Here is a 27743-nt window from a genome sequence, read left to right as displayed (position 1 = left end):
CATCTTTAATACTAGTTTTTCCTAAGAATCGAAGTGTTTGCTCGGTATCATAAATTGTTTTTTCGCTGTAAAAAAAAAAAAAAAAAAAAAAAAAAAAAAAATGAAATTAAGTGAAAATTTCTTTTCGGAGAAATTCATTCCATAACGGATACGTACAATATAATTTTTTTTCGATATCTTCATTTTTTTTTAATGTCTTGATTAGACTGTCTAATAAAGGAAAGAAAATATGGGTAGCAAGTTTTATCCAAACGAAAAAAATAAAAATATAGTCCTGCGTCATGAAAATATTCCCTAAATGCAAAACAGATAAATACATTTCATAACTAAAAATATTGAATATAAAGAAAATTTAAAATTTCATCTTATCAGGAAATCTCATTTTTACCGATGTAACCTCCGACAAGGTGAATCTTGCATTATAGGGAATCTATATGGAATTTTGAACTCAACTTTTTTCTCTAATGGAGTAGATTGTTTGCATTTCGTCAGCAAAGTTTGAAAAGACAAATGAAAAAGGTCGAAGGTTATATCAGCCGAAACGCAAGACAACACTTGATATGAGAACAGTAGTCCGAATAATACAAATAATTCACATCTCAAATTTCTAAACATGAGTTTCATATTTAAAATCAAATGAAAGGACGTTGTCTTAAGCGACCGATCACTTGCAAACTATTTGCTGCCCACTAGAAAGTTAAAGCCAGTTTATAGTGAAACGTTCAGCTTTCCCTAGTAGAAAGTACCAAATGGCGAAACCCTTTGCAGTGATGCAACCCGTTAGCTCACTCTGGTAGTAGCACCTCAGACGATCAACCAAACGACAGGAAGGATGGACTCCAAGAACAGAACGGAAGAAAGCGCAGTTTTATACGACTTTAATATTAGCGGACCAGTTAAGGTTCTTCTCGCAAACCTAAGCCCAATCAGTTAAGTTTAAAAATATTTTACCATTGGTACTTGAGCAGTTTACAAACTGTATTTATTTTTAGAATTAAATTTTTACGGTACGATTTGTTAAGCGAAGGTACAAAATAGTTAAAAGCCTAACTCCATGTTAAAAATGGCTTTCTAAATAACGTTAATTTCAGTACGGCCCGTAAACTGCACAAGTGCCTTACCATTACTAATCAAATGAACTTTTCTATAAGATATTGTGGAAGGGCAATTCGAAAGGTAATTTTGTAAAATAAACCTTAGTTTCCAAGCGGATGTTTCGGAATGCTGGGAGAACGATTTTGGTACCGGGGACGAGAAGATTTAAAGACAGAATACATTTTATAAAAATATCCGCCCTGGTTAGAGGAACCAAAATAATCTAGACCATTTAAAATTGTAGAAGTTACTGTTAGTAATTACGTTTACAGGCAAACGCTAACCAAAATAGAAAAGTATTAATTCCTACCGTAATTTCAGGCGTCGTTTCTGTAAAAGAAGTTTCCTGGTAATCTTGGAAAGTTGGAGTCGACCGTATGGTATCTCCATTGTTCGTGGAGTTTGTATTATCAACTTGCGCAAGCGCTGCTGATTCTGTATTCGATTGCCGGGGTGGTTCTGTTAATTTTGAAGAACGTTTCAAGTCTTGTGACTTGTTAAAAAGTGTGTATAAGTTTCCCATGAGTAAAGGTAGTATTCACAAAACGACACAAAAAAAGTAAGAAAAGAATAAATAAATAAATAAATAAATCAGCACGAATTTACACGCGTCGCGTTTGGGTTCAAGTATTAGGTCGGTGTTAATGATTAAAACAAAAAAATCCGTTAGCTGGATTGTTCCTTTTGAATTTGTTTTCTTTTAAAACAAACAAAAAAAAAAAAACAAAAGATTCCGTGAGCGAGTAAAGTAACCCGGTGGTTAAATCCACATTTGAATTATTCTAAGGCGGGTTGTAGGATCTTGCTGTCAGAAAGTTCTGGTTAATAAGCCGCTTTTGTGAACAGATATATTTGGGTTCGAACCTGAGAGCCACCATCAGGAATTCCAGTGAACTATATTGAGAGGGTCTCTCCTTGTTTTTAAGTGAAGTAAAACAATTCTATTTTTGAAATTTATGTTAATCATTTATGCAGACTGTTCATTAAACTTTCATCTTCGTGCATGTAAAAGTATCTTGATAAATAAAAAGGAGGAGGAGGCTATCGAGTAGTTCACGAAAATACACTTTTGTATGGATTTATTTTGGGGGAGACAAGTTCATTGACAATATAACATTACCTCCCTTTCCATATACTCACACAGACATACATACACCAGAGGGCGCTAGGTCTTGTTCTGTCTTTTAGTGATATTTTCCCGAAATCCTAGCCGTCCTCTGGCGTAATTACATACACAACCATTTTGATGGTGAATGATGTAAATAAAAAGCGAAGGATAAGAGAGTAGTTGGAGGAGGCGGATGACGTAAATAATTGAGAGAGAGAAAGAAAGAAAGAGAGAGAGAGAGAGAGAGAAAGAAAGAGAGAGAGAGCTTTATGGAAAAAGAAGTATTCATAATTACTTGAAAATGAATGACGTCACAAAATGGACAAAAACTGCTTAAGCTACCATTCAACCATTATGACGTCATTCATTTTCAAGTAAATATTTTCTTGTGAAAAGACATTTAAGGAATTATCAAAGCCGCTAGCCATTGTTGAGATGGCTTATTCTTTGTTGCATGCGCCCCCTACAGAGGAATGCCAGTTTCAAATCCCACGATGTCATATCCTCCCATCGTGTGTGTGTAGGGATTGAAACAAATGTATTTCTTCTACATTATTAAAGAACATTTTGTATACGTCTGTCTGAAGCCGCAACTGAACTATTACTTCTATTAATGTTCTATACTAAGTTTCTATGTTCAATTCAAGGGAGGGGGATATTACATAAGCATCACCACCTATCAAGGCTCAGAGGCCACTCGAGGATAAGGGTTAAAGAGTGTAGAATAGTCAATTGGACAATATAGTAATCGTTAGCAATGGAAATTCGGTAAATTTGTACACTTAAATGGAACGGCTCATCAAGAACTTGTTTATGTTGGACTTGAACACAACCATATTGTAGTCAGCTGGAAAGCAGGCAGGTGGAAGGGAGTTCCACAGGTGTGCAGTTCTAAGGAAGAAACTTTGTTCATGGAATCTACGTTTAGTTTTAGGCACAGATAAAAAGTGAGGGGAATTATTTATAGTGTTTTCAGGTAGACTAGTGTTTCTCGTGAAGGTTTGGTGAGGAGGGCCGTAGATTGGAGCTCAGACGAGCACTTGCCATGAAAATATCGATAAAGCAGAGACAGGTTCGCAACATCTCTTCTATGAGAAAGAGGTTGCACGGGAGAGAAAAGAGCATCCCCTACTAAATCCCTTCTAAATCTGACCCCCAAGATCGCCATGGGCATGGAATATGTGCCTATATTAAAGATAGCTTTCCATGTGGGAGGGCCATCTCCAGGGAAGATCCTAACTTACCCTATATGTGCTTCCGGGTTGCTTTAGCTCACACTACTGCATTTATATTTACTCTCTATCGCCCCCACAACAGCGGAGTTACTATCTTTCAAAGCATATCTGAGAAAATTGACCAAGTCCTTTCTACTTATCCTTTAGCTAACATTCACGTATGTGGAGACTTCAATGTTCACAACGTCGAATGGTTGACCCACTCAAACAAGACCGATGATGAGGGGAGGTTCTGTCATGATTTCTCCATTGCCTATGACCTCACTCAGATTGTTCAGGAACCTACCCGTGTGCCCGATAATGACGGCCAGTATGCGAGCCTACTAGACCTTTTCCTCACAACTTGCCCTGAACTATGTTCAGTTTCTGTTCTGTCGCCTCTTGGATCTTCCGACCACTCTGTTGTATCAATTAAGATAAAAATGAAATGTAATAAGTCCCCAGACGTACCACTTCATCGTACAGTATATCGATACACTAAGGCTGACTGGGATAGCTTCCGTACATTTATATCTGATCTACCTCTGCATTCCATGTTTAAAAAGGATGTGTCCTCTATAGTATTAGACCTAACTGAATGGTTAATTGTAGGTATTGACCATTTCATACCCTCTAAAAAGTTTCAGCAAAAACCTAACAGCCAGCCATGGTTCTCTCCAGAATGTGCTGCTGCCATTGCGCACAGAAATCACTTTTTCCACTGCTTCAAACGTAATAGATGTATGGAAACTAAAGCCGTTTTCAGGACTGCAAGCAACCATTGTAAGAAAGTAATAAGGAACGCAAGAGAGTTGTATGCTCAATCTGTTAAGTCCAAAGTAGCTGAGCAGCGGCTTGGTTCCCACCAGTTTTGGCAAATAGCAAACAGAATCCTGAACAGAAGCGTGTGCTCCATCCCAACTATTATCAATGGACCTGAGGTAATCTCGTCAGCATCAGACAAAGCCAAACTCTTTGTCAAGAACTTTGCAGCTAATTCTACCCTTTGCGACCAAGACCGCCAACCCCCAATATTTCCTCCTGTATCAGAAAACACGCTATGTGATATACGTATATCTGTACGTGATGTTGCCAAGCTAATCAAAAACCTTGATTCCAGTAAAGCAACTGGCTTTGATGGTATTCCAATTATAGTACTCAAAAAACTTCAACCTGAATTAGCGCCCATACTTACAAAACTGTTTAAACGTTGTCTTAAGGAGAATAGTTTCCCATCTCCCTGGAAAATCTCATCAGTATGCCCTGTATTTAAGAATTCAGGTGATCGCTCATCCCCCTCTCAGTACAGACCAATAAGTCTCCTGTGCGTCATGAGTAAGTTGCTAGAATCTGTGTTAAATACAGAAGTAATCAAACATCTCAACAAAAATAACCTTCTTAGTGACACTCAATATGGTTTCCGTTCTGCTAGATCTACAGCAGATGTCCTTACAGTTATATCGCATAGGATTAGCAAATCTCTCGACGGTGGCAATCTTTCTAGGGCAATTGCTCTTGACATATCTAAAGCCTTTGATAGGGTATGGCATAAAGGTTTACTTCATAAGATCGCTAGCTATGGTATAGCTGGAAAAGTCTTCTAAATTATTAAATCATTTCTTTCTGATAGGTTCATAAGAGTAGTAGTTGAGGGGCAAACATCAGAAGCTCACAGTATTAATGCCGGTGTCCCTCAGGGATCCATCCTGGGCCCAACTCTTTTCCTGATCTACATTAATGATCTTCCAAATCATATCCTTACATCATTTGTAGACATTTATGCTGACGACACTACCATTTATGGTACCACATCTAAGACAGTAAACGAGCAAGTACTCTCCAATTCTCTCTCCTCTGATCTTGAGCATGTAGTACAATGGGGAAAGGAGTGGCTGGTTACTTTTAATGCATCTAAAACCAAGCTTCTCTCTTTACATCATCAACATTTTAATCCACATTTGTCATCAATTGAAATGAATGGCTCTCGTCTTCAGGAGGCCTCAAGTTTTGACAAGCTTCTGGGCTTGACCATTACTCCTGGTCTTAAATGGAACACGTATATCAAATCTGTTGCCAAGGCCGCTGGAAAAATGGTGGGATCTTTCTATCGATCCAGTAGATATCTCACTGCTGATGCTATTCTCTATCTATATAAGAGCCAGGTACGTCCAAGGATGGAATACTGTTGCCACATCTGGGCAGGAGCTGCTAGAAAGGACTTGTCCTGCCTTGATAGAGTTCAAAATAGACTTCGTAGCCTCGTAGGAGATGTCCTTTTCTCCTCCTTACAACCTCTATCTCACAGAAGAGATGTTGCGAGTTTGTCTCTGATGTATCGTTATTTTCATGGAAAGTGTTCAACTGAGCTTCAATCTATGGTCCCCCCTCGCCAAACTTTCACAAGAAACACTCGTCTAGCTGTAAACACTATCAATAATTTCCCCCACTCTTTATCTGTGCCTAAACCTAAACATAGATTCCATGAACAAAGCTTCTTTCTTAGAACTGCACGCCTGTGGAATTGTCTTCCGTTTTCCTGCTTTCCGGCTGACTACAATATGGTTGTGTTCAAGTCTAAGGTAAATAAGTTCTTGATGAGCCGTTCCATATAAGTTATTAAATTTACCAAATTTTCATTACTAATGATTACTATATTGACCAACTTCTACTGTACACTCTTTAACCCTTATCCTTGAGTGGCCTCTGGGCCTTGATAATGTGGTGATGCCTTTGTAAAAAAAAAAAAAAAAGGCTACGAAGTATATATTTTCTTTCCATCAGATCGTATTCCCTGGCATTACCTATTGCTTTGGTGAGGCACTATAGTATTTATTTTGTAGTCATGGACCATGTTCCCAGGTATCATACTCAAAATAGTGTTAGTATATGACAACAAGAAATCGCCTCAGTTAACTGTCCATTAGCGAAGTTAAAAGTAATAGATCTACCAGCGAACGCCCCGTCTCACTACTCTGAAACGCGTCATCTGTTCTCTTTAGTTTAACTAATATATAACACGTATGTATATATTGAAATTAACACTGGTTTTTGTTTATTATTGGCGTGCGACAAGTTTGTTTCGCTTATTGGTAAATGCGCCAGCTTTTCAACCGAGAAACGCAAAACTATGCCAGCGACTCCATTTTGTTTTAAAACGAATATTCGTATTTTGCAAAATTTACTAATATATATATGTACTGCCCGTTGGCTCTTGAAGGATTAGAGAAAAATGTTCAATATGAAAAGTGATTTGGGGATTATATTGTTTTTATTGTCTTGAGAAAACATTTTTGAAATGATTAGTGAGAAAATAAAACACAAGACGCCCCGAGAGCATTACTGCAAGCACTAATTAAAATTAACGGGGCCACAAGAACACTACTAAAACCAAGTTTCTACCCTCTAAAAGAGAAAATATCTTTGAGGACTGGAAAAAAACAAACAAAAAAAAACTGAAGAGGTCGCAGAAGCGCTATTAAAAGGACTAAATAAAAGGAGGCACTCAGAACATTACTTAAAGCAAGATTTTAAAATTTCTCCCTAAAATAGGAATTGTTTTTATGTGATCAATGAAAAAAAACAAAACCCAAAAGACCCAGGAGTCCTCCAGAGCGCTACAGAAAATACGAAATAATAAGTAATAATAGTAAGGAGACCTTCAGCGCATTAATAACACACATCTTTTAACGTCACCTTTATTTGTTTTATTAGATATTAAAATATGTCTTTAAACAACGTATGCACCTCACCTCTACCGTCTTTGATCAGATATTTTTAGGCTCATTAAAATATAACATCATGACATTAAAATTTGAGACAGTGGCATCGTGATGAACAACTTCAGGGTTTTAGTATAACAATAAATGGATACACATACACATCCATAACATTCATTATGATCGATAGTTAGTTTAGACGCGAATCTTGTCTATACAAATATATAAACATATACACATACAAAAAAATTTATAATGATTCGTTAATTAGTTTAAGCGTGAATCGTATCCATACAAATATATAAACATATATACATATAAAAATTCATAATAATTGATTAATTAGTTTAGACGTAAATTCTATCCATACCAGTATATAAATATATACATACAAAAAATTATAATGGTTAGTTAATTAGTTTAGGCGCGAATCCTAACCATACAAATGTATAAACATATACACATACAAAAAATTCGTAATGATTAGTTAATTAGTTTAGGCATCGACCAAACACTGGCTAACGATAACTAACTTTTTTTTACATGGGCATCACCACATCAAGGCCTTGAGGCCACTCGAGGATAAGGGTTAAAGAGTGTACAGTAGAAATTGGGCAATATAGTAATCATTAGTAATGGAGAGTTTATGAATTTGTTAACTTATATGGAACGGCTCATCAAAAACTTACGTTAGACTTGAAGACAACCATATTGTAATCAGCTGGAAAGCAGGAAAACGGAAGACAATTCCATAGGCGTGTAGTTCTAATAATGAAGTTTTGCTCATGGAATCTACGTTTAGGTTTAGGTACAGATAAAGAGTGGGGAGAAATTATTGATAGTGATTTCTGCTGGACGGGTGTTTCTTGTGAAAGTTTGGCGAGGGGGGAACCATACATTGGAGCTCAGCCGAGCACTTATAACTTATAAATATTGTGATCGTCACCTACCAAATACTCGCTTGTCATAACTAACTTATTAGTATTATCGTTGCTGTGATCTGCGCTGATCAAACAATGAATAACAATAACTAGCTTATTAGTATTCTGATCTGCAGCAACCAGGCAATGGCTAGCGATAACTAATTTAGTATTATTATTGCTGTGATCTGCACCGACCAAAAACACTGATTTGCATCACTAATTTATTAGTATTGTGATCTGCACCGACCAAAAAATAGCCGGCGATAGTGCACTTATTAATACTTTGATCTACACCGACTAAACACTAGTTGGTGATAACTAACTTATGCATCTTAACATTTTTTATTGGGGAATTCAACGTTATAACGGTCAGAGCTATTTGGAATATTTCATTTTCATTCTAAAGAAAGTCAGAGTGATAATGGTCAAGCGAATACCGATATTAATATATAGATAACAAATATATTGTTGACCTTGAATAGCAACAGTAGCTTTCAATATTTGACTGAGAACTATGAAAGCTATAAAATAATAAAGCAGAGGATATTTTTGAAACCGGAAGTCGAAATCCGGATAGACGGTTTCAACAACCAAGCAAGAAAGCTGATCTCAGTTTATATATATATATATATATATATATATATATATATATATATATATATATATATATATATATATAACTGACTTTGTGTATCTGTTTGTTTGATGAAACGGCTTTTACGGATTTACTCTGCGAATGTTTGGTCTATATACTTGAAACTTGATATATAGAGGATTTGGACCCGTAGAACAAATTCGATTTGCTCTTTAACCGGTAAAAATATCTGCTAAGGTTTCAAAATTGAAAAAAAAAATGGCATCTGATAGGCGAAAGTATACGTTAAAAGTGTCTTTGTACGCATGCGCAAATATACATTTATAGGCTAAACAACGTGCTTCTGGCAGTTTTCATTAGCGTAAGGTAACTGATAAGGCTGGGAGACTATATGTTTTGTTTTTTTGTAGCTGATGACAACCAGATTATATATATATATATATATATATATATATATATATATATATATATATATATATATATATATATATATAGGAGGCAAGCAGGCAGCCCCGGTATTGCCCGATCGTAAGATACGCTTAATTATAGTATTTTAATTCATGCAGATTATGTATTTATTATTATAGAATCAATACTCCGTCGATTATTATATTGTATCTAATACATAGTAGTAATATCAAAAGTAGTCAATATATATAAGAGAAAGAAAAAGATAACCAACTGGCCTTCCTTGATATACTCATATCACACACAGCATGGGTTTAAGACATCCGTATATCGCAAGCCTACCTGCACCGGACAATACCTTAACTTCAACTCCCATCACCCATACAGTATCAAACATGGAATCGCACGCTGCTTACAACATCGAGCAGAGACAATAAGTAGCGACACCATTACATACCGCCAAGAAATGGTCAGGTTGAAGAATACCCTCCGTCGTAACAACTACCCCGATAGCATACTATCCACCAGACGTGTTAAAATATAAGAGAGGAGAATGAAACCCAAAAACCGCCAACGGTCTGCCTACCATACATCCGAAAAGATTCAGAGAATATGTGCCCCCTACAACATCAGGACGGTATTCAAGAGCGATTCAACACTCAGACGACACCTGGTACGAGTGAAGCCCCGCATGGAGGAGAACATGACCCAAAACTGCATATACTTCATCCCATGCAGTTTCAGAAAGGTTTACAAGGGTGAAACATGCTGCCCCCTGAAAGTAAGGGTGGAAGAACACCGAAAAGCGGTAACTAAAGGGGAGACGGAAAAATCGGGTATAGCCAACCATATCTGGATGGAGAGGGGGGACCATCGCCCCCTATGGGATGAAGTAAAAAAAATAAACAGAGAGACCCACTGGAAAGTGAGAAAACCTAAAGAAACAGCTCACATGCTCGGACATAACAACCTACTGAGCAAACCAAGCATAGAGCTGAATGCAATTTGGACACCTGATAGAGATAGAAAACCTTGAATAACAACATAGGTTTAACATTAACAAAAACCAACTAAGACTTGTCCCAGTGATGGCCGAGTGGTCCTAGACGTTGTATCAAAGTTTACAGTTACCCAAAGGTGCTGAGTTCAATTGAGTTCAATCCTGAACGAAGGCAGTAAAAAAGTTACATTCAAAACAGAGAATCAGCAACTATGTCCCAGAGCCTAGCTGGAGTCCGAACACTAATAACACGTAATAATAATAAAGGGTTGGGTTCGAGACTCCCAACAAACGGTTCCCACCTGATGAAGACCGGAGGGCAAAACGGCCGAAACGTAGTGACGATAACAACCAAGATGAAGAAATCAGTCCGACAATCTCAATCAATGAAAACACCTCATCTCAAAAATACAGAAAAATTACTAATATATATATATATATATATATATATATAGTCATCCACATACAGTACTGATTCGCTGTTTTAGAGCTCATCAAGACAAGAAACTACCCCAAACGACAGTCGGAGCTTCTAACTGCTGTGCTATTTGGCTGCTGCTATGCTTTTGACAAATACCTAATTTTGTTCAAATGCCTATTTTGTTCAAATACCTAAGTTCAATTTGTTTTCACAAAGAGCATTGCTCTTTGTATATATATATATATATATATATATATATATATATATATATATATATATATATATATATATATTGGGCCTTGGTAGGCGGTGACTATGCAATAAAACAAGTCGCTATTCGAGTGCTGTTAGAAATGTATACGAAGGATCTCCATCTAAAAATATCAACCGAAAGTTTTCTAATATGTTCAATAACAATGAGAGGGCGCATTTTTAATTTTGTGCTTGTCCACAAACAAAAACATCTGTTAAATACTCAAGTTACAAACTTGTTATAAATCAAACTTTGATCAATTTAATAAAAGAGCGAAAGCTGTCCTTGGTGCCATTCAATGAAAGGCACTTTGTTCTTTTAAACAGAATTTTTCATTACCCAGGTTTCATCTATAGGCAACTGGAAAACAATCATACTCATTAGACTATTTCTATTACATAATTAAAATAGTAAATAACTTGGTCAAATATTTTTATTTTTATTTTAACAGAGAAAATCATTTTAAAGCGATTAATGGCAATGTGTAGGCATTACAACATAAAGTTAGTAAGTATGAAGTATTGTTAAGTTTTTGTATAAGAGAGTCACCACTTCTCAAGGCCCGAAGACCACTCGAGGATAATGGTTAATGAGTGTTCGGTTGTCATTGGGACAACAGCGTAGTAATCGTAAGTGATGAAAATTGAATATGATTTGATTATTTAATTTCAGCAAGAACTTGTTTACATTGGACTTGAAGACGACCATATTGTAGTTAGCTTGAAAGCCGTCCAGAGAAACAGAGTTCTACAGACGGGTAGTTCTCCTCCCTTTGTGTCTTGAGATATATTTTCAAAATGGCAGACGAGACGGTCGCTTCTCGGATACTCATAAAATGTGATTTTCTTTATAAAAATAAATCTACTTGATCAATTTAGGTGATTTTTAGAATATGATATTTTCGTCTCATCACCGGTACGTACGTCATACAGATTTAAAAAAAATCATATACCAAACTTTAGGCGGAATTACCGCGAAAAGAGCTTCTTCGTAAGGGTTTCCAATTTGTGAAACACATTACTACGGGGCTGTTTCCCTTCAGATTACGAGATGTGATCGTCTTCAAATTCAATGTCAATATATTCTTGTAATAAAACGTCTCCATAAAATGGAAAATGGGAACGACACTAACCCTATGCGGGTTAACCAACTTCTTCTAAAGGAGGAAGTTTCATAAGAGTATTAAATTCACAACTGATCCCCAGTCGCATGCATATCCCCATTAGGGGAGATAATGACGTTAGGTTTATGCAACTCTTGCAGGGAAGTGTCGACGTCCTCCTACATACAGCGCCTGAAATTCCAAAATTGATTACCCATCTGGTACTGACTAGGCCTAGCGTTGCTTAACTTCGGTGATTTAACGAAAACTGGTGTGTCAACGTGATTATGCTGTACATGTCCCCATAAGAAATAACAATTCATTTTCAGTCCTTTCATAAGGTTCTTCATTTTTCAGCAGACAATCATTCCATCTAATTCACCCTTACCCTCGAGTGGATTTTAGCTTTGATAAAAATATGTTTATCATTAAAAAATATATATGTGATAAATGTATTTGCATGGATGGAAAAATGGTACTTATCTATTTTAAAATTAAGAACGATTTTTTTTTAAATTAAAATCATTTTAGATTACGAAACCGCCCCATTAAAAAAATAAAAATAACTAACACGATAATTAAAAAAAAATTAATTGAATTTATCTACTTAGCAATGAAAAAAAAAAAAACGGTTGTTTCGAATTCTAATATATTTTCAGATTTTTCCGGTTGTTATTTTAAAATAAGACGTATAAGAATTCCGTAGAAATAACTGATTTACTTCGGTAGATCAGTAGACTAAAAATGTGCAATATATTTTCATTTAATCTTTTTTTTAGTTCCAGATGTTCAGTTTTATTTAATTGGGACTTCGCACCTTTTAAAATATCAATATAGTTTCGACTAGCCATGAATAAAACATCTATCTATCTATCTATCTATCTATCTATCTATCTATCTATCAAGATGTCTGACGTTATTTCCTCCTAATTTTTATGAACTTCCTTTCTCACGAATCCTAGATTATTTTTCACACAAAGTCACTCGCAGCACACCTATTGATATTTGTCTAAAACATGTTCTGTTTACAACATAACGCCACATTTATTTGAGTAGATATCTTTTGTTAATGCTTATACTTAGAGATTTACACACGAATATTTATCATACTAACCGCCCACTTTTATATGAATTTATATGCAGTTTTTACTCAAATTAAGACATCTGTAATTGTTCGGCTTCGTTTTATTGGGTTAAAAGATAGATCGCGTAAAACAGAATTACTTTTCTCATTTGCGTTGGTACCGGTTAATGCTTTCACGATTAGTGAGGCTGTCGGCATAGATTAAACACGATTATCTTCCAAAAATTGCTTTTCCGATAATTTTATTTTTGAAGCTATTCAATTCGATAAAATGGCTTTAAAAATATCTTCATTATGATTGTACCCCAATGTTAACAACCTCACAGAAACATATATACGATGTATATTATCATGGTAGATCTAATTTTAGTGACTTCATTAAAAAGAAAAAAAACAAAACTTTTAACATGACAGATTCTTCGGTACCATAGATAACGTGACGAGTTTTAGTCGCTTATGGCTAGGGTTAGGACAACAGCATATTCTTTTCATTGTTTTGACTCTCGAGTGTGTATGCGTTGATATCTTATATGCTTTTATATAGTGATGTGGCTCTCGGTTGATTAACTGTGTCTAACTCTGTCGGATATATACTCGAGAGTCAGAAAAATGAAAATAATATGCTGTTGTCACTACCCTTCTTATGACTCATTTTCTGAGCAGAAGTCACTAACCATCCAAAGAAAATTAAGCTGGAAACCACCATTGCAGCTTAGGTGCGATTTTGAAGTTTAAGCAAATAGTAATGCTGTTGTTATCTATATCAGGAAGAAGTGTGTATAATTGCAAACTATGTCTCACTCTCCTTGAATATCAGATTTCAAATTACATAAATTACTAAAAAATTCGTTTCTAATTGTAAATGAATTACGTTTAACTATTGGACGACTTTTTTTTTTTCGTTTTTTTTTATTTACTTACGAAGACAACGTGGGACACGAGATCAGTTTTTAATGTGGAGAATGCAACATCTTCCCCAAAGCACCGCTATTGAGTAGGAACTGATTCATAAATGTGGGCGTCTCATTCAACCTGCAATAAGCCTCCCACCACTCCATCCAAGAAGCGAAAAATATTGCTAGAAAGAATAAGTTTCCGAAACTACATTTTTATTCTAGCCTAATAGGATCATGAATTCATTTCGAATTGTCCAAATCTGTTTCAGAGATAGTAAATCCTAATTGGTTTATGATTTGAACGATGCTTGCAATAAAATCACGGAATGGGAAGGGGGTAACGAGAGAGAGAGAGAGAGAGAGAGAGAGAGAGAGAGAGAGAGAGAGAGAGAGAGAGAGAGAGAGAGAGAGAGTCACATGAAAAATAACGCAATTAATTTATAATAGCCTGTATTAAAGACGTTTAACATTTTTGCTCCTACCTATATCCCCTAGTTTAAGTGAGAATCTAAAAATACGTCTAGAATGCCAATTGCCCATTTCTATTTTTTCATGTCGCGTTTTATTTTGAGCTGGAATTTTATGAAACTTGACGATGTACAAAAAAAAAAAAAAAAAAAAAGAAAATGGACAACGAACAGACCATCAACTTTAATAATTACTAGAACCATACACACATATGTGATGTAATGAATATGAGTACGTTCGGGTTCTTGCTCCTTACAAGAATATGATTGGTTGGTTAAGTCATGAACACCAACTGGTAGAGCAACCTGGGAGAAGCGTCGAAAGGTACGCCGAACGCCTCACTCTTAGGACATACCAGCTCCAACCACAAACATTCATTCAGTCAGGTGACTTACGAGATTATTACTCAAAGCTGTAACAAAACCATTCAGCTATTTAAAATGAATATATCCTTTTCGCGGGTCGTATCACTTTTCTAGCTGGTAAATCCGTAAAATAATAATGTACACAAATGACCGACTTAACAATGTATCTTAAAACAATGTATCTTAAAACAATGTAACTTAAAACAATGTATCTTAAAACAATGTATCTTAAAACAATGTATACACTCGTTTGAATCATTATAAATTGATTACTTTTGTCGATGGATCTTTTCCATTTAATGATCGCCATGTGGTATTTTCTTCGTAGTATCTCTTCGTTCGTTATGATGACAATATCATCCCAGGCAGTACTTCCGCCCTTTGGCGGGAACAGTCATCATATTCAGCAGCTTTGGGGAGTTTGGAAAAAGCATGCGACCTACTGACCCTATTGGTCATCATAAACGATATGTTAATTAAAGGCAATCGGATGGTAGCACCTACTTCTATTCAAGAAGAGTAACTACATAAGATGCATTATGGACATCAAAGGATCGAGACGGGTAACCAAAACGAAAAACTGCGTATTCTATGATTATACACAAAGACATAAACAGGATCGTACCACTATGTGACATATGCCAGGAAAACCAGAAATCGCAGGAGTGTGGAATTAAGTATTCTACTTAATAAGTACGATCAAGGATTAAGTACTGTTGCCACATCTGGGCAGAAACCCTACTGCAGTTTATCCTACCTTGACAGAGTGCAAAATAGACTTCGTAGTCTAGTGGGGGATGCCCTTTTCTCTTCCATGCAACCTCTTTCTCACAGAAGAGAGACGTTGCGAGCCTGTCTCTGCTTTATCGTTATTTTCATGGCAAATGCTCGTCTGAGCTCCAATCTATGGTCCCTCCGTTCTGACTTTCACGAAAAACACTCGTCTAGCTGAAACTCCTATCAATTAGCTCCCCCACTCTTTATATGTGCCTAAACTTAAACGTAGATTCCATGAACAAAACTTCTTTCTTAAAACTGCACGCCTGTGGAACTCTGTCCAATTTTCCTTCTTTCCAACTGACTACAATATGGTTGTCTTCAAGTCCAACGTGAACAAGTTCTTGAGTAATCCAATTTACCAAATTTCCACCACTAAATATGACTACCACATGTTCCCCTTAATCGATGTACATTCATTAACCCTTATCCTCGAGTAGCCTCTGGACCTTGATAAGTGATGACTCCTTTGTAAAAAAAAAATAATCCTTATACCACATGAGATATCAGTGAGCCTATTCCAGACAGTCAACAGATCTGATTTTACGTTGACCGTGGACTATTATTCGTTTTTTTTTTCAGAATATTTAATAATTTCTCAGACCAGAAGGTCATAGATTTGACCGGACAAATACTTAGGGAACAAGAGATCACATAAATGATCGATATTGGCCTACATTTCAACTCTGTTCTCTTTAAACAGTTAACTAAAGAGTGCGGTTTTGATCATCGCCAAGATATCATTATTCGAGATGACTAGCTGTGCGTTTCATGCAGGCAATAAAGTCTTCCACCATAAAAGCTAAATCAAGTGGGTGTGACCTTGATATGGTGATGTTATACCTTCGAACAACTCTGATACGCCATTCAATCTCATCATTGGGTGAATAGCTGTAAACAAAAAGTTGGTGTAAAACTTTCCAACTTGTCAGCCAAACTGCACAAAATAAGAGAAAGATAATCAGCCTACATTTAAAGCAAGCTGAACAAAATATCATTACCAGTACACTAGAAGTCTCCCAAATCTTCAAGTAGAACAACATGTCCGAGTACTGGAGACGAATGCAGGTAAATACCCCTCCATCCCACCGCAGTTGTCACACAAGCGCGTACAAAACCTAGAACATACATTGTGTAGACTCCATCAGAAAATCCATACGCAGGAATCAAACTAAATCGAAGACCCATCCCGAATCACAATGAGCCACATACTGTACCCAAATGAGATCCCACATGGTTTAACCATAAGCTCCACAACCAGAATAGAAGCAAGCCCAAACCCAAAGCTTTTTAATAGAAAGATTGGACACGCATAAAACGTACAACCAAAACATATACCACACACAACACATGATACTAAGCAAGACAGTCGCACCCCAAGTAATCAATCATTAAGATTGACCGTACAGTCAAACTATCAGTCAAGCGAATGAAAATTAATTAAGTTTGTTTATTTTAATTTATTTAGAAAAAGGGGATTGACTTAATGACCATAATAACCTCCCCTATTAGAACTCTCTGTATAAGAAGGACTAAAACTGTTCAACCTCTTCACTTCAGTGGAAAAATATACCAGTTCTAGTACATTGGAATCCTACGATGCATGTTTGTTTTATTTTTTAATTGTATCGAAATATCATAACAATGTAACGTTGCCGTTACAAACAATGTAACGTTGCCGTTACAAACAAAGTAAAGAAATAAATAAAAATCCGGGTCGGCATTCTTTTTAACAAAAGTTTTTATTACTATTATTCTCCCATCTCGACACCATTGTCAATAAATTTCCCCATTCTTTATCTGTACCTAAATCAAACCGTAGAATCCATGGACAAAGCTTCTTTCTTAGAAGTGCACGCCTGTGGAACTCTCCCATTTGCCTGTTTCCCACCTGACTACAACTTGGATGTCTTCAAGTCTAACATAAACAAATTCCTTATAAACTGTCCCCTTAAGTAAGACACTTTATCAAATATTCATTACTAACGATTACTGCGATATGATCCCATTGATTATTGTACACGCAATAACCCTTATCCCCGAGTGGCTTCCGGGCCTTGATAAGTGGTGACTACCATGTAAAAAAAAGAAAAAACTTAAAAAGTCTCTCGCTGCCACATATCAGTCTAGCTTGATTCGCGGTTTTTCCTTCTTCCGACAGCATGCTGGTCACAAACGGCCTATTCTCGTCTTTGACCTTACACGTCCATTTTCTTCGACGCGCACGTTGCTTCTCCCACCACGTGGTGCATTTTGCTCCCCTTTTTCCTTTTTCTTCTCGCGCACACTTCCTAATTTGCAGATGCGCGGTTTTCGGCTGCTGCAAGCCAGTCATCCTTCGTTGCTGCTGATATCTTCCCATGCGCTAATATGCACTACGTTACACACGGAGGACGCACTCAACTTCAACTTTGTTCACAATTTTTTTTGTGAATGTAGTTTTGAATAATATCCGTTTAATCGTTATTATTAATATTTGGACATATCCACCGTATGATGAGATTTTACATTTTTTTAGGCGATTACATGTAAACATCCTAAAAATCTGTCAGTAAAAATATTTTAACATTTAAAATGATGGATCAGTTATGACATGTCCTACCACTAATGCTAAGTCCGAATGGCAATCCACAAAAACACAAAATCATTAAGATATACAGGGAAAATATAAGATGCCATGCATTAAATAGAAAAAAAACCCTTCGTTTTTGTTTTCTCTTATTTAATATTTTATTTCAATGAATATTTGATTAATAGCAATAAATAAATAAGTAAATAAAATAAAAAATAATAATTCAAAGTTCATCGTATGCTAATTCAGCCCTCGAATGAGATGTTACTTTTTTAAGCGATTACACGTAAACACCCTGAAAAACTGATAGTAATAAAAAAAACAAACAAAAAATAATTATTTTATAATTTAAAGTGAGAGATCAATTATGGCATGTCTTTATCAAACCCTACCATTAACCATAATGACCATAAGTTCGTGTGGCAATCGACACAAACACAAAACTATTAAGAAATACAAGGGAAATATAACGTCACATGCATTAAACAGATAAACACCGTTTGTGTTCGTTTTCTATTATTTAATTTTTTATATCAATAAATATTCACTTAATCTAATATATAAAAGACTAGTATATGTCTGTTTGTCTGTCTGTCTGTCTCTATATTTTCAAACTCTATCTCTCCGAAACTAAAAATCGCAGAGCGGCGCTAGGGGCCTCAAATGATGGGATTTTTTTTACGGACCGTTCTTTTATGGGTCTTTAGCCGGTTAAAATAGTTTTGAAGGGTCAAAATAGGTAAAAATTGAAAAAAAAATCGTTATACATTTTGTAGATTCATTTAAGTTTATTTTTAATTTGTAATTTTGGGTTTGTATTACTGTACACATAGATTCGAAAAAGTTGTCAAAAAACAAATATATAACAAATAAATGTTATCAAAGGCAAGATAAGTTACTTTTCTACCAAACTGGATATATTTTTCGTGTTTTTATTCAATGTAACATGTTTATTCAGCTCGAAAACCATGCAGTGTATACCGATGCATTGGAAAATTTAAGATGGTGCCTCACTCCCTCTTTAACACGGTAAGTATGGGAAAAGGTGTTATAAATAAAAAACAAGAAAAAAAAACTATTAAAAACCCGCCGAATATATGTCAAGCTATGTCACGGTAACATATATTTAGCGAGTTTTTAACAGTATTTTATCCAGTTTTTTATTTATAACACCTTTTCCCAAACTTACCGTGTTAAAGAGGGAGTCAGACGCCATCTTGAATTGTCGCAAGCTTTGAATGCTTCGGTTTCGATTATAGCTGATAGCAGCCGAATACATTTGTTTTACTTATAAAATCACGACTTTATAATAATATAAATGAAATCTTGACAAATTAAAATATCATATTTAAGCGTATTTTACGCCCGAGCAAAGCACCCCCTCTCCACTAGTAGTCAATAAAAGATGATTCAAAGTTACGTGTAAGTGAGAAACACTAAAAGGCAGATGCATAAGATCTTGCCCTATAGTTTTATTAGTACAGAAATGTGACTTATCGAATTTGATACGAAATAAATCCTAGTCTCTAAAGACGGAGATGAAATAAATCAAAATCGTAATCTGATACCTAAGCTCATTTATTTGGTATCCCAGTTGCTGTTAAAAGATTCGGAGGTCAAAAGGTCGATTTTGAAACTTAACATGTGAACTCCGTTGTTGACCTTTCCGGAATATTTTGATGACCCAGGATAACGTTGACCAGCTAAACAGCGATCAGAAAATGTTTTACTATCAGCTTTTTAATTACTACTAGCGGGGCTAACCGGCGTTGCTCGGGACCTTATAAACAATGAGAAAATTGAAGTTGATTTTGAATATAATTGTTATTCTTTGGAGAGAGGAATCTTTAATGTCTATGTATCATTTGCTATTTCGAGCAAAAGAATAATTTACCTACTCTAGGACGGCTATTGCACATGTATGAAATAATTGTACCTTCCCTAGGACAGGTCATTTACAGAATGCATATGATATACTTTTATCTTTTCGCTAAGGGTAATTTACAACACAATTAAATATGTTCAACTACCTTTGGACGGGTAATTTATATACATATATAAAACAATTTAACATATTCATGTATTGTACAACATATATGAAATAATTTCTCTTCCCATCAAGGCTACCATAATTTTAAGAAAATTGAAATCATTTTTAGAAGATGGATCATTAGGAATTCCGAATTAATACATAAATACATTGTGCTGGTTAATGCCTTCGCAACCCTTGGTTCACCATAAATTTCAACATTACTGCGTTTCTTTCCTTCCTCAATAACGGCGCTATTATTGTAAGAAAAATTGTCATTTTTAGAAGATGTCTCAGCAGGAATTTAAAATTAATGCATAAATACATTGACACAGTTAAGTGATTAGACAACCCTTGCTTCATTATCAAATTCCACATTAGTCTGTTTCATTTTTCCCCACTACCGACAACAAAATTTTTAGGAAAAAAGACGTCATTTTCAGAAGATTATTCAGCAGGCTTTACAAACAAATAAACAAATATGTTGAGAAGCTTTGCTTCACTACCAAATTCCACATTACTGTGTTCTCTCCCTCTCTACTACTGACAGCATCATTTTAAGTGAAATGATATCATTTCATTACCATAACTCAGTAGGTTTTCCAAATAATTACATAAATGCATTGACACAAATGATCATTAGGCAACTTTTACTTTACCACAGTTTTCAATATTGATATAGTTCTCCCCCTTACTACCACAACCGCCAACAACACATTAGTAAGAGAAACGATGTCATTTCCGGAATATGATTCCATAGTTATTCCATATTTTTGGAATATGACATTGTGGGAGATTGCATAGTGACCCCAAAATGGACATTACTCTCTCCAGTCCCACCCCAAAAGTGAAGGTTTTTTAATTCATAGAAAACTCCAGAGCACGTTAAAAAGCAACATAATCATGTGTCTTTCTACTCACCACTACAAGTGTGACGTCATTCTCAGAAGTTAACATTGAAAATTCAGAAAAATATTGTTGATCACCTACAGAAACTGATAAATTGTCTGCGCTTATTATTTAATTACAAACACACCAATCAATTAACTAACATTTCATAATTTTGGGATATGTTACTAATTTAGATAATCATTTTTCATAATTGTAACCCACATTATTGCCCGTTGCCCTTACAAAAATAATAACTTTGATATATTGTTTAATTTGATGATTTAATTGAAAAAACACAAATAAATTAACTCACATTTCATCATTTTTTATAATTCTTAGATATGTTACTAATTTCAACAATCATTTTTCATAATTTTAACCAACATTATCACCCCATCATAAACAAATAATAACTTTGATATATTGTCTGAGTTGATTATTTCATTATGAACACACTAATCAATTAATTCACATTTCATCATTTTTCATAATTCCTGGATATGTTACTCATTTCGAAAATCATTTTTTATATTTGTAACCCACGTTATCGCCTACTCCCTTACTAAAATAATAACTTTGATATATTGTCTGGCCCGATTATTTCATTACAAAAACAATGATCAATTAACTCAAATGTCATCATTTTTCATAATTCTTGGATATGTTACTCATTAGGACAATCATTTATCATTATTGTAACCCACATTATCGTCCCACTCCTTACGAAAATAATAACTTTGTTATATTGTCTGGGCTGATTATTTTATTAAAAACGCCCCACTCATTTAACTCACATTTCATCATTTTTCATAATTTTTGACAATAATATTAATAATTTTAACCTACATTATCTGCCTCCGCTTACTAAAATGATGACTCCAATTTATTGTCTGAGTTTATTATTTAATCACAAACGCACCTATCAACTCACATTTCACCATTTTTCATAATTCTTGGATAAGTTACTGATTTCGACAATCATTTTTCATAATATAAACCCACATTATCGCCCGCTGTCCTTACGAAAATAATACCTTTGATATATTGTTTGGTTTGATGATTTCATTGAAAAAACATTAATAAATAAACTCAAATTTAATCGCTTTTTATAATTCTTGGATATGTTACTCATTTCGACAACCATTTTTTATAATTTTAAGCCACATTATCCCCCCTTTACGAAAATAATAACTTTGTTATTTATTTCATTACAAACACACAAATCGATTCATTACATTTCATCATTTTTCATAATTCTTGGATATGTTACTAATTTCGACAATAATTTTTGATATTTGTAATCCACCTTATCCCCCCCCCCTCACCGTCTTTACGAAAATGATAACTTTGATATATTGTCTGGGCCGATTATTTCAATTCAAACAGACCAATAAATAAACTTACATGTCATCATTTTTCATAATTCTTGCATATGTTACTAATTCGACAATCATTTTTTTTTATAATTTCAACCTGCATTATTTCCCACTTACAAAAATAATAACTTTTCTATATTGTCTGAGTTGTTTATTTCATTACAAACACATTAATCGATTTAATCACATTTCATCATTTTCATAATTTCTGGATATGTTACTAATTTCGACAATCATTTTTCATAATTTAAACCCACATTATGGCAACCCCTTACGAAAAGTAATTACTTTAATATATTGTCTGGGCCGATTATTTAACTACAAACGCACCAATCAATTAATTAACATTTCATCGTTTTTCATAATTCCTGGATATGTTACTAATTTTGACAGTAATTTTTATAATTCTAATCAACATTATTGCCCCCCCCTTTCAAAAATAATAACATTGACATATTGTCTGGCTTTATTATTTCATTACAAATGTACCAATCAATTAGCTCACATTTCATCATATTTCATAATTCTTGGATATGTTATTAACTTCGACAACAATTTTTCAGAATATTAAAATTTAATTCTTTTTAAAACCAAATCTCCCTCAATAATTTCGGGGTTGTATTACTGTACACATAGATTCGTAAAAGTTGTCAAAAAACAAATATATAACAAATAAATGTTATCAAAGGCAAGATAAGTTACTTTTCTACCAAACTGGATATATTTTTCGTGTTTTTATTCAATGTAACATGTTTATTCAGCTCAAAAACCATACAGTGTTTACCGATGTATTGGAAAATTCAAGATGGTGTCTGACTCCCTCTTTAACATGGTAAGTTTGAGAAAAGGTGTTATAAATAAAAAACTGGATAAAATACTGTTAAAAACTCGCTCAATATATGTTACCGTGACATATATTCGGTGGGTTTTTAATAGTATTTTTTCTAGTTTTTTATTTATAACACCTTTTCTCAAACTTACCGTGTTAAAGAGGGAGTGAGGCACCATCTTGAATTTTACAATACATCGGTAAACACTTATGTTTTTCGAGCTGAATAAACATGTTACATTGAATAAAAACACGAAAAATATATCTAGTTACATAGAAAAGTAACTTATCTTGCCTTTGATAACATTTATTTGTTATATATTTGATTTTTGACAACTTTTCGAATCTATGTGTACAGTAATACAAACCCGTAATTTCTTTAATTTTCTATTTTTTAGCGACTATCAAGACCCCTAAGATGTGATATACCGGACATTATTTCTCGTTCTTACGTAACACTCGACATGTTTTTTGTTTGTTTTCTGTGAAAAAGAAAACTTTGCCAAATAAACGATTCCAAATAAATTAAACAACAAACAACATAGTCGGCGAGGTAGAAAAATCGATTTCACCCTTTTATAAACAACAGTAAATAAGTAAATTCTTTTTATATTAATATAAAAAAAATATGCGGTCTCGTTTATGAACATAATAAACTCTTTAAAATAAGTGAAACCACTAAGAACTTAGCCAGTTAGGTAAAAAAAGGACACTAGAAAATCGATTTTATTTAAAAAAAGCAAAAAAAAACAAACAAAAAAAAACATTAAACAAGTAAAAATATTATTAAAAAATATTATGGGGGGCTATAGTCTATTTAAAAAAAACAAGAACGATCATAAAATGTGTTTTCAATCGATATTTATTCAATAAGGGACCAGTTTTCCTACCTAGCGAAAAGGGACGAGTTTTTCGGGGTCGAGTTTTCCGGAGACGAGTTTTCCTAAATTCATATATATATATATATATATATATATATATATATATATATATATATATATATATATATATATATATATATATATATATATATATATATATATATATATATATATCCATTAATGTGTATATATATATATATATATAATTTAATTATATATATATATATATATATATATATATATATATATATATATATATATATATATATATATAATTTAATTAACTTTCTTGAAGTTAAATATTTGGTTTTTACAGTCACTGGATTATTTATCTTCCACCAGACTATCCATTAATGTGTAATCACCTTTTTCTTCATCATATTCCCTCTGCTCCAAAATTTTTTTTGTTATAAAGTAAGATCTTTGACTTACTTGTTGTTTCATCAAATACTTTTGCATGCAATAACCCGATCCCGCATTTTGCTAATTCCTACCCTCTGATGAGAAGGAAAGTATTTCTTTGAAACTCCACAGATTAAGGACTATCCACTTATCTAGTGTTTCCTTTTCAGATTAAATATGTTTTTAACTCATTTCAAAGTTTTTTAACATGCTTTATTAACTGTTCGCTCGTATATATATATATATATATATATATATATATATATATATATATATATATATATATATATATATATATATATCGCTTTCAAAATAATACACGGAAAAACCCTCGCCAACAAACTCATCAGGAGTTTAATCGTTGGTTAAACACAGAAATACCCCCCCCCAAAAAAAAAAACAAAAACAAAAAAACAGAACAAAACAAACAAAAAAAAAAACGAATAAATTATCACGAAAGAACAAATACTCAGGACTATACGAATGAAAAAAAAAGTGGGAATTCGTGTAAAATAATATATATATATATATATATATATATATATATATATATATATATATATATATATATATATATATATATATATACAATGATATAAAATGTATGTACAAATAAGATGTAGGGGTATGGGGCGCCGTCTCTGTCGAGCGAGGAAATTTCGATTATTTCACGTAGGCTATCTCTGTCGAGAGAAGGACTTCATTAATTCATTGGACTTGCTCGGGGGGTATATTTTAATCATCCTCAATCTTATTTGTACATACATTTTACTTGAAAATTGATCATGCTATGAAGGATGAATGATAGTTGCTAAAAACAGTGTGACGTCATAAAAAATGAATTGTAATAATCAACAGTTGTAGATGTCTGCTGTGCAGTTAATGTCAAAGTTATTTTTATTACATTAAAATTGGTTTATTTCCTGAAAAATATTGTTCGTTTTGATTAAAAAAATATATTGTTGTTCGTTTTGATTAAAAAAAATATATTGTTGTTCGTTTTGATTTCAAAAAAGATATTGTTGTTCGCTTTGATTTTAAAAATATATTGTTGTTGATTTTGATTTTTAAAAATATATCATGTTTTGATTTTTTAAAATATATTGTTGTTCGTTTTGATTTTTAAAAATATATTGTTGTTCGTTTTGATTTAAAAATATATTGTTGTTCGTTTTGAGTTTTAAAAATATATTGTTGTTTGTTTTGATTTAAAAAATATATTGTTGTTCGCTTTGATTTTTAAAAATATATTGTTGTTCGTTTTGATTTAAAAAATATATTATTGTTCATTTTGATTTTTAAAAATATATTGTTGTTCATTTTGATATTTAAAAATATATTGTTATTCGTTTTGATTTTAAAAAACATATTATTGTTCGTTTTGATTTTTAAAAATATATTGTTGTTCGCTTTCATTTTAAAAATATATTGTTGTTCGTTTTGATTTTTAAAAATATATCGTTGTTCGTTTTGATTTTTAAAAATATATTGTTCGTTTTGATTTCAAAAATATATTGTTGTTCATTTTGATTTTCAAAAATATATTGTTGTTCATTTTGATTTTTAAAAATATATTGTTGTTCATTTTGATTTAAAAATATATTGTTCGTTTTAATTTAAAAAATATATTGTTGTTCGTTTTGATTAAAGAAAAATGTATTGACAATAAAACCTTTATTATCAAAATGCCCCAATATTTAAGGATGCATTACAATCAGAGAATCCACTGCGAAAAGTTAGATAATTTAGTAATACAAAGTTATTTAGGAAGGGTGATGGTGACGGAATTATTGTGAAGAAACATTTGTAAAATAAATTTAAAGAAAAAACGTGGAGAACGAAATACAATTTTTATAAATGTTATTTTCTTGCAACATATCAAACCAGTATTTGCTGCTGAATATCAATAAAAATATTCAAGATGGTGTATCATTTGAATAATTTCGAGAGAAACTTTCTCCTTCTCAAAAAGGAACACAAAAATGAAGCCGTTTAACGAAATGAAGAATTCAAGATGGTTGCCCATCTGTAGCTGATGAGGCTTTGTAAAGTTAAGAATATCATGCAGAAGGGCCGCGCGGGCTACTTTACACCAATAATCAGGAAATCGTTTAATATTATTAAACATTATTTAAAATTTAAAACAGACTCCTTACCTTTATCAAATCTATGGCATCGAGCGTACTTTGGTATCCTTCGTTGGAGTAGATGCAAAGAACCGACAGAAGCTCAAACACTTCACTTTTGACCATTACATTTGGGGAATTCAAAGCTGAGTAAAAAAAAAAAAAAAAAAAAAGAGAAGAAAAAGAACTGTTAGCAGAAAAGCATGTATAATATTATAAAGAACACACGAAGAGAAAAGCCTACAAGTAAATTCACATTCATGATTACGTTTAACATTTTACATGTTTACATTGTTTTTCTTCGGATTATCCTCCTTAGTGTTTATATTTAAAATTGTGTAAAAAATTGAGTGCCGGTGCGTTAGCTACTTCTGAACAACGGTTATTTTTCTGAAGTGTTAAGGACAGAGCTGCCTGGTGGAAGTCAGAGGTAAACTCAGCCGAACGGGGGGAAAATGTAGTAAATGAGAAACGTTATTAGAAAAGGAATAAAGGATTTGGTAAATGGAGAGTAGAAATTGGACTTTGGGTTTATTTTCAGCATCCTCCTAACTCTAACCCTAACCCTAACCTCCTAACTCTCGCTTCCCTTATTTGTCCTTTAGATCACACTTTTCACGAACGATGTTTCTGACAAAGGGGGAACAATTACCGTTTTCTCGATCGGAATATATCTACATAACATTTATCGTTGGATATATATATATATATATATATATATATATATATATATATATATATATATATATATAAACTTAAAATAGTGTTTTTATTTATTTACTTCGAATGGCTTCATGTCTTGTCTGAAGCAGTTTCCATAAAAAAATGATAATTTACATTAGAGAGAAGCGCGGTCAGACAAACACGACTTGATATAGGTTCATCGATCTATACAAATACGGGCCGGGTTTCTTGTCATGCCTCTACACCACCCCTTGCTGTTAGTGTATGCGGGATCACAAATAAAAGATTATTCGTCTTGAGGGGCAAATTAATGGACTTAGTCTTATTCATGACACGGTTATAAATAGTTTTTAAAAGAGTTTCATTCTAACGGTTTGTACAGGGTGACCCCCCAAAACGGGCTCCAACTCTAATTAGGCCCCGTTTCTTAGTGTTCTGTCCGAATGAAATGAAACTTTGGTCATAACTAGTTTATTATATTCAAAACATCACATCAAAACACCAGGGGTTTTGGACTTTTTTCTCCGT

General features: G+C 33.6%; 1 protein-coding gene across 9 annotated transcripts in view; it reads right to left on the bottom strand.

Moving 5' to 3' along the window:
- The window catches only part of LOC145258318 (uncharacterized), a 376867-nt gene that overhangs the window by 95076 nt on the left and 254048 nt on the right, over positions 1-27743 (bottom strand). For 8 of the 9 annotated variants that reach the window (XM_080116446.1, XM_080116404.1, XM_080116458.1 and 5 more), the window contains one exon: positions 26562-26677. In XM_080116446.1, coding sequence (XP_079972572.1) covers positions 26562-26677 — 116 coding nt within the window. Of the gene's footprint in view, positions 1-1405; positions 1768-26561; positions 26678-27743 lie in introns of those variants that run through there. The other variant, XM_080116488.1, reaches the window with a different exon arrangement.

This window comes from Euprymna scolopes, chromosome 3, assembly GCF_053919585.1.
Source record: "Euprymna scolopes isolate OS-2025 chromosome 3, ASM5391958v1, whole genome shotgun sequence".
NCBI lineage: Eukaryota > Metazoa > Mollusca > Cephalopoda > Sepiida > Sepiolidae > Euprymna > Euprymna scolopes.
Note: the sequence above shows the minus strand (reverse complement) of the source record. Positions and strands in the feature narration are given on the sequence as shown.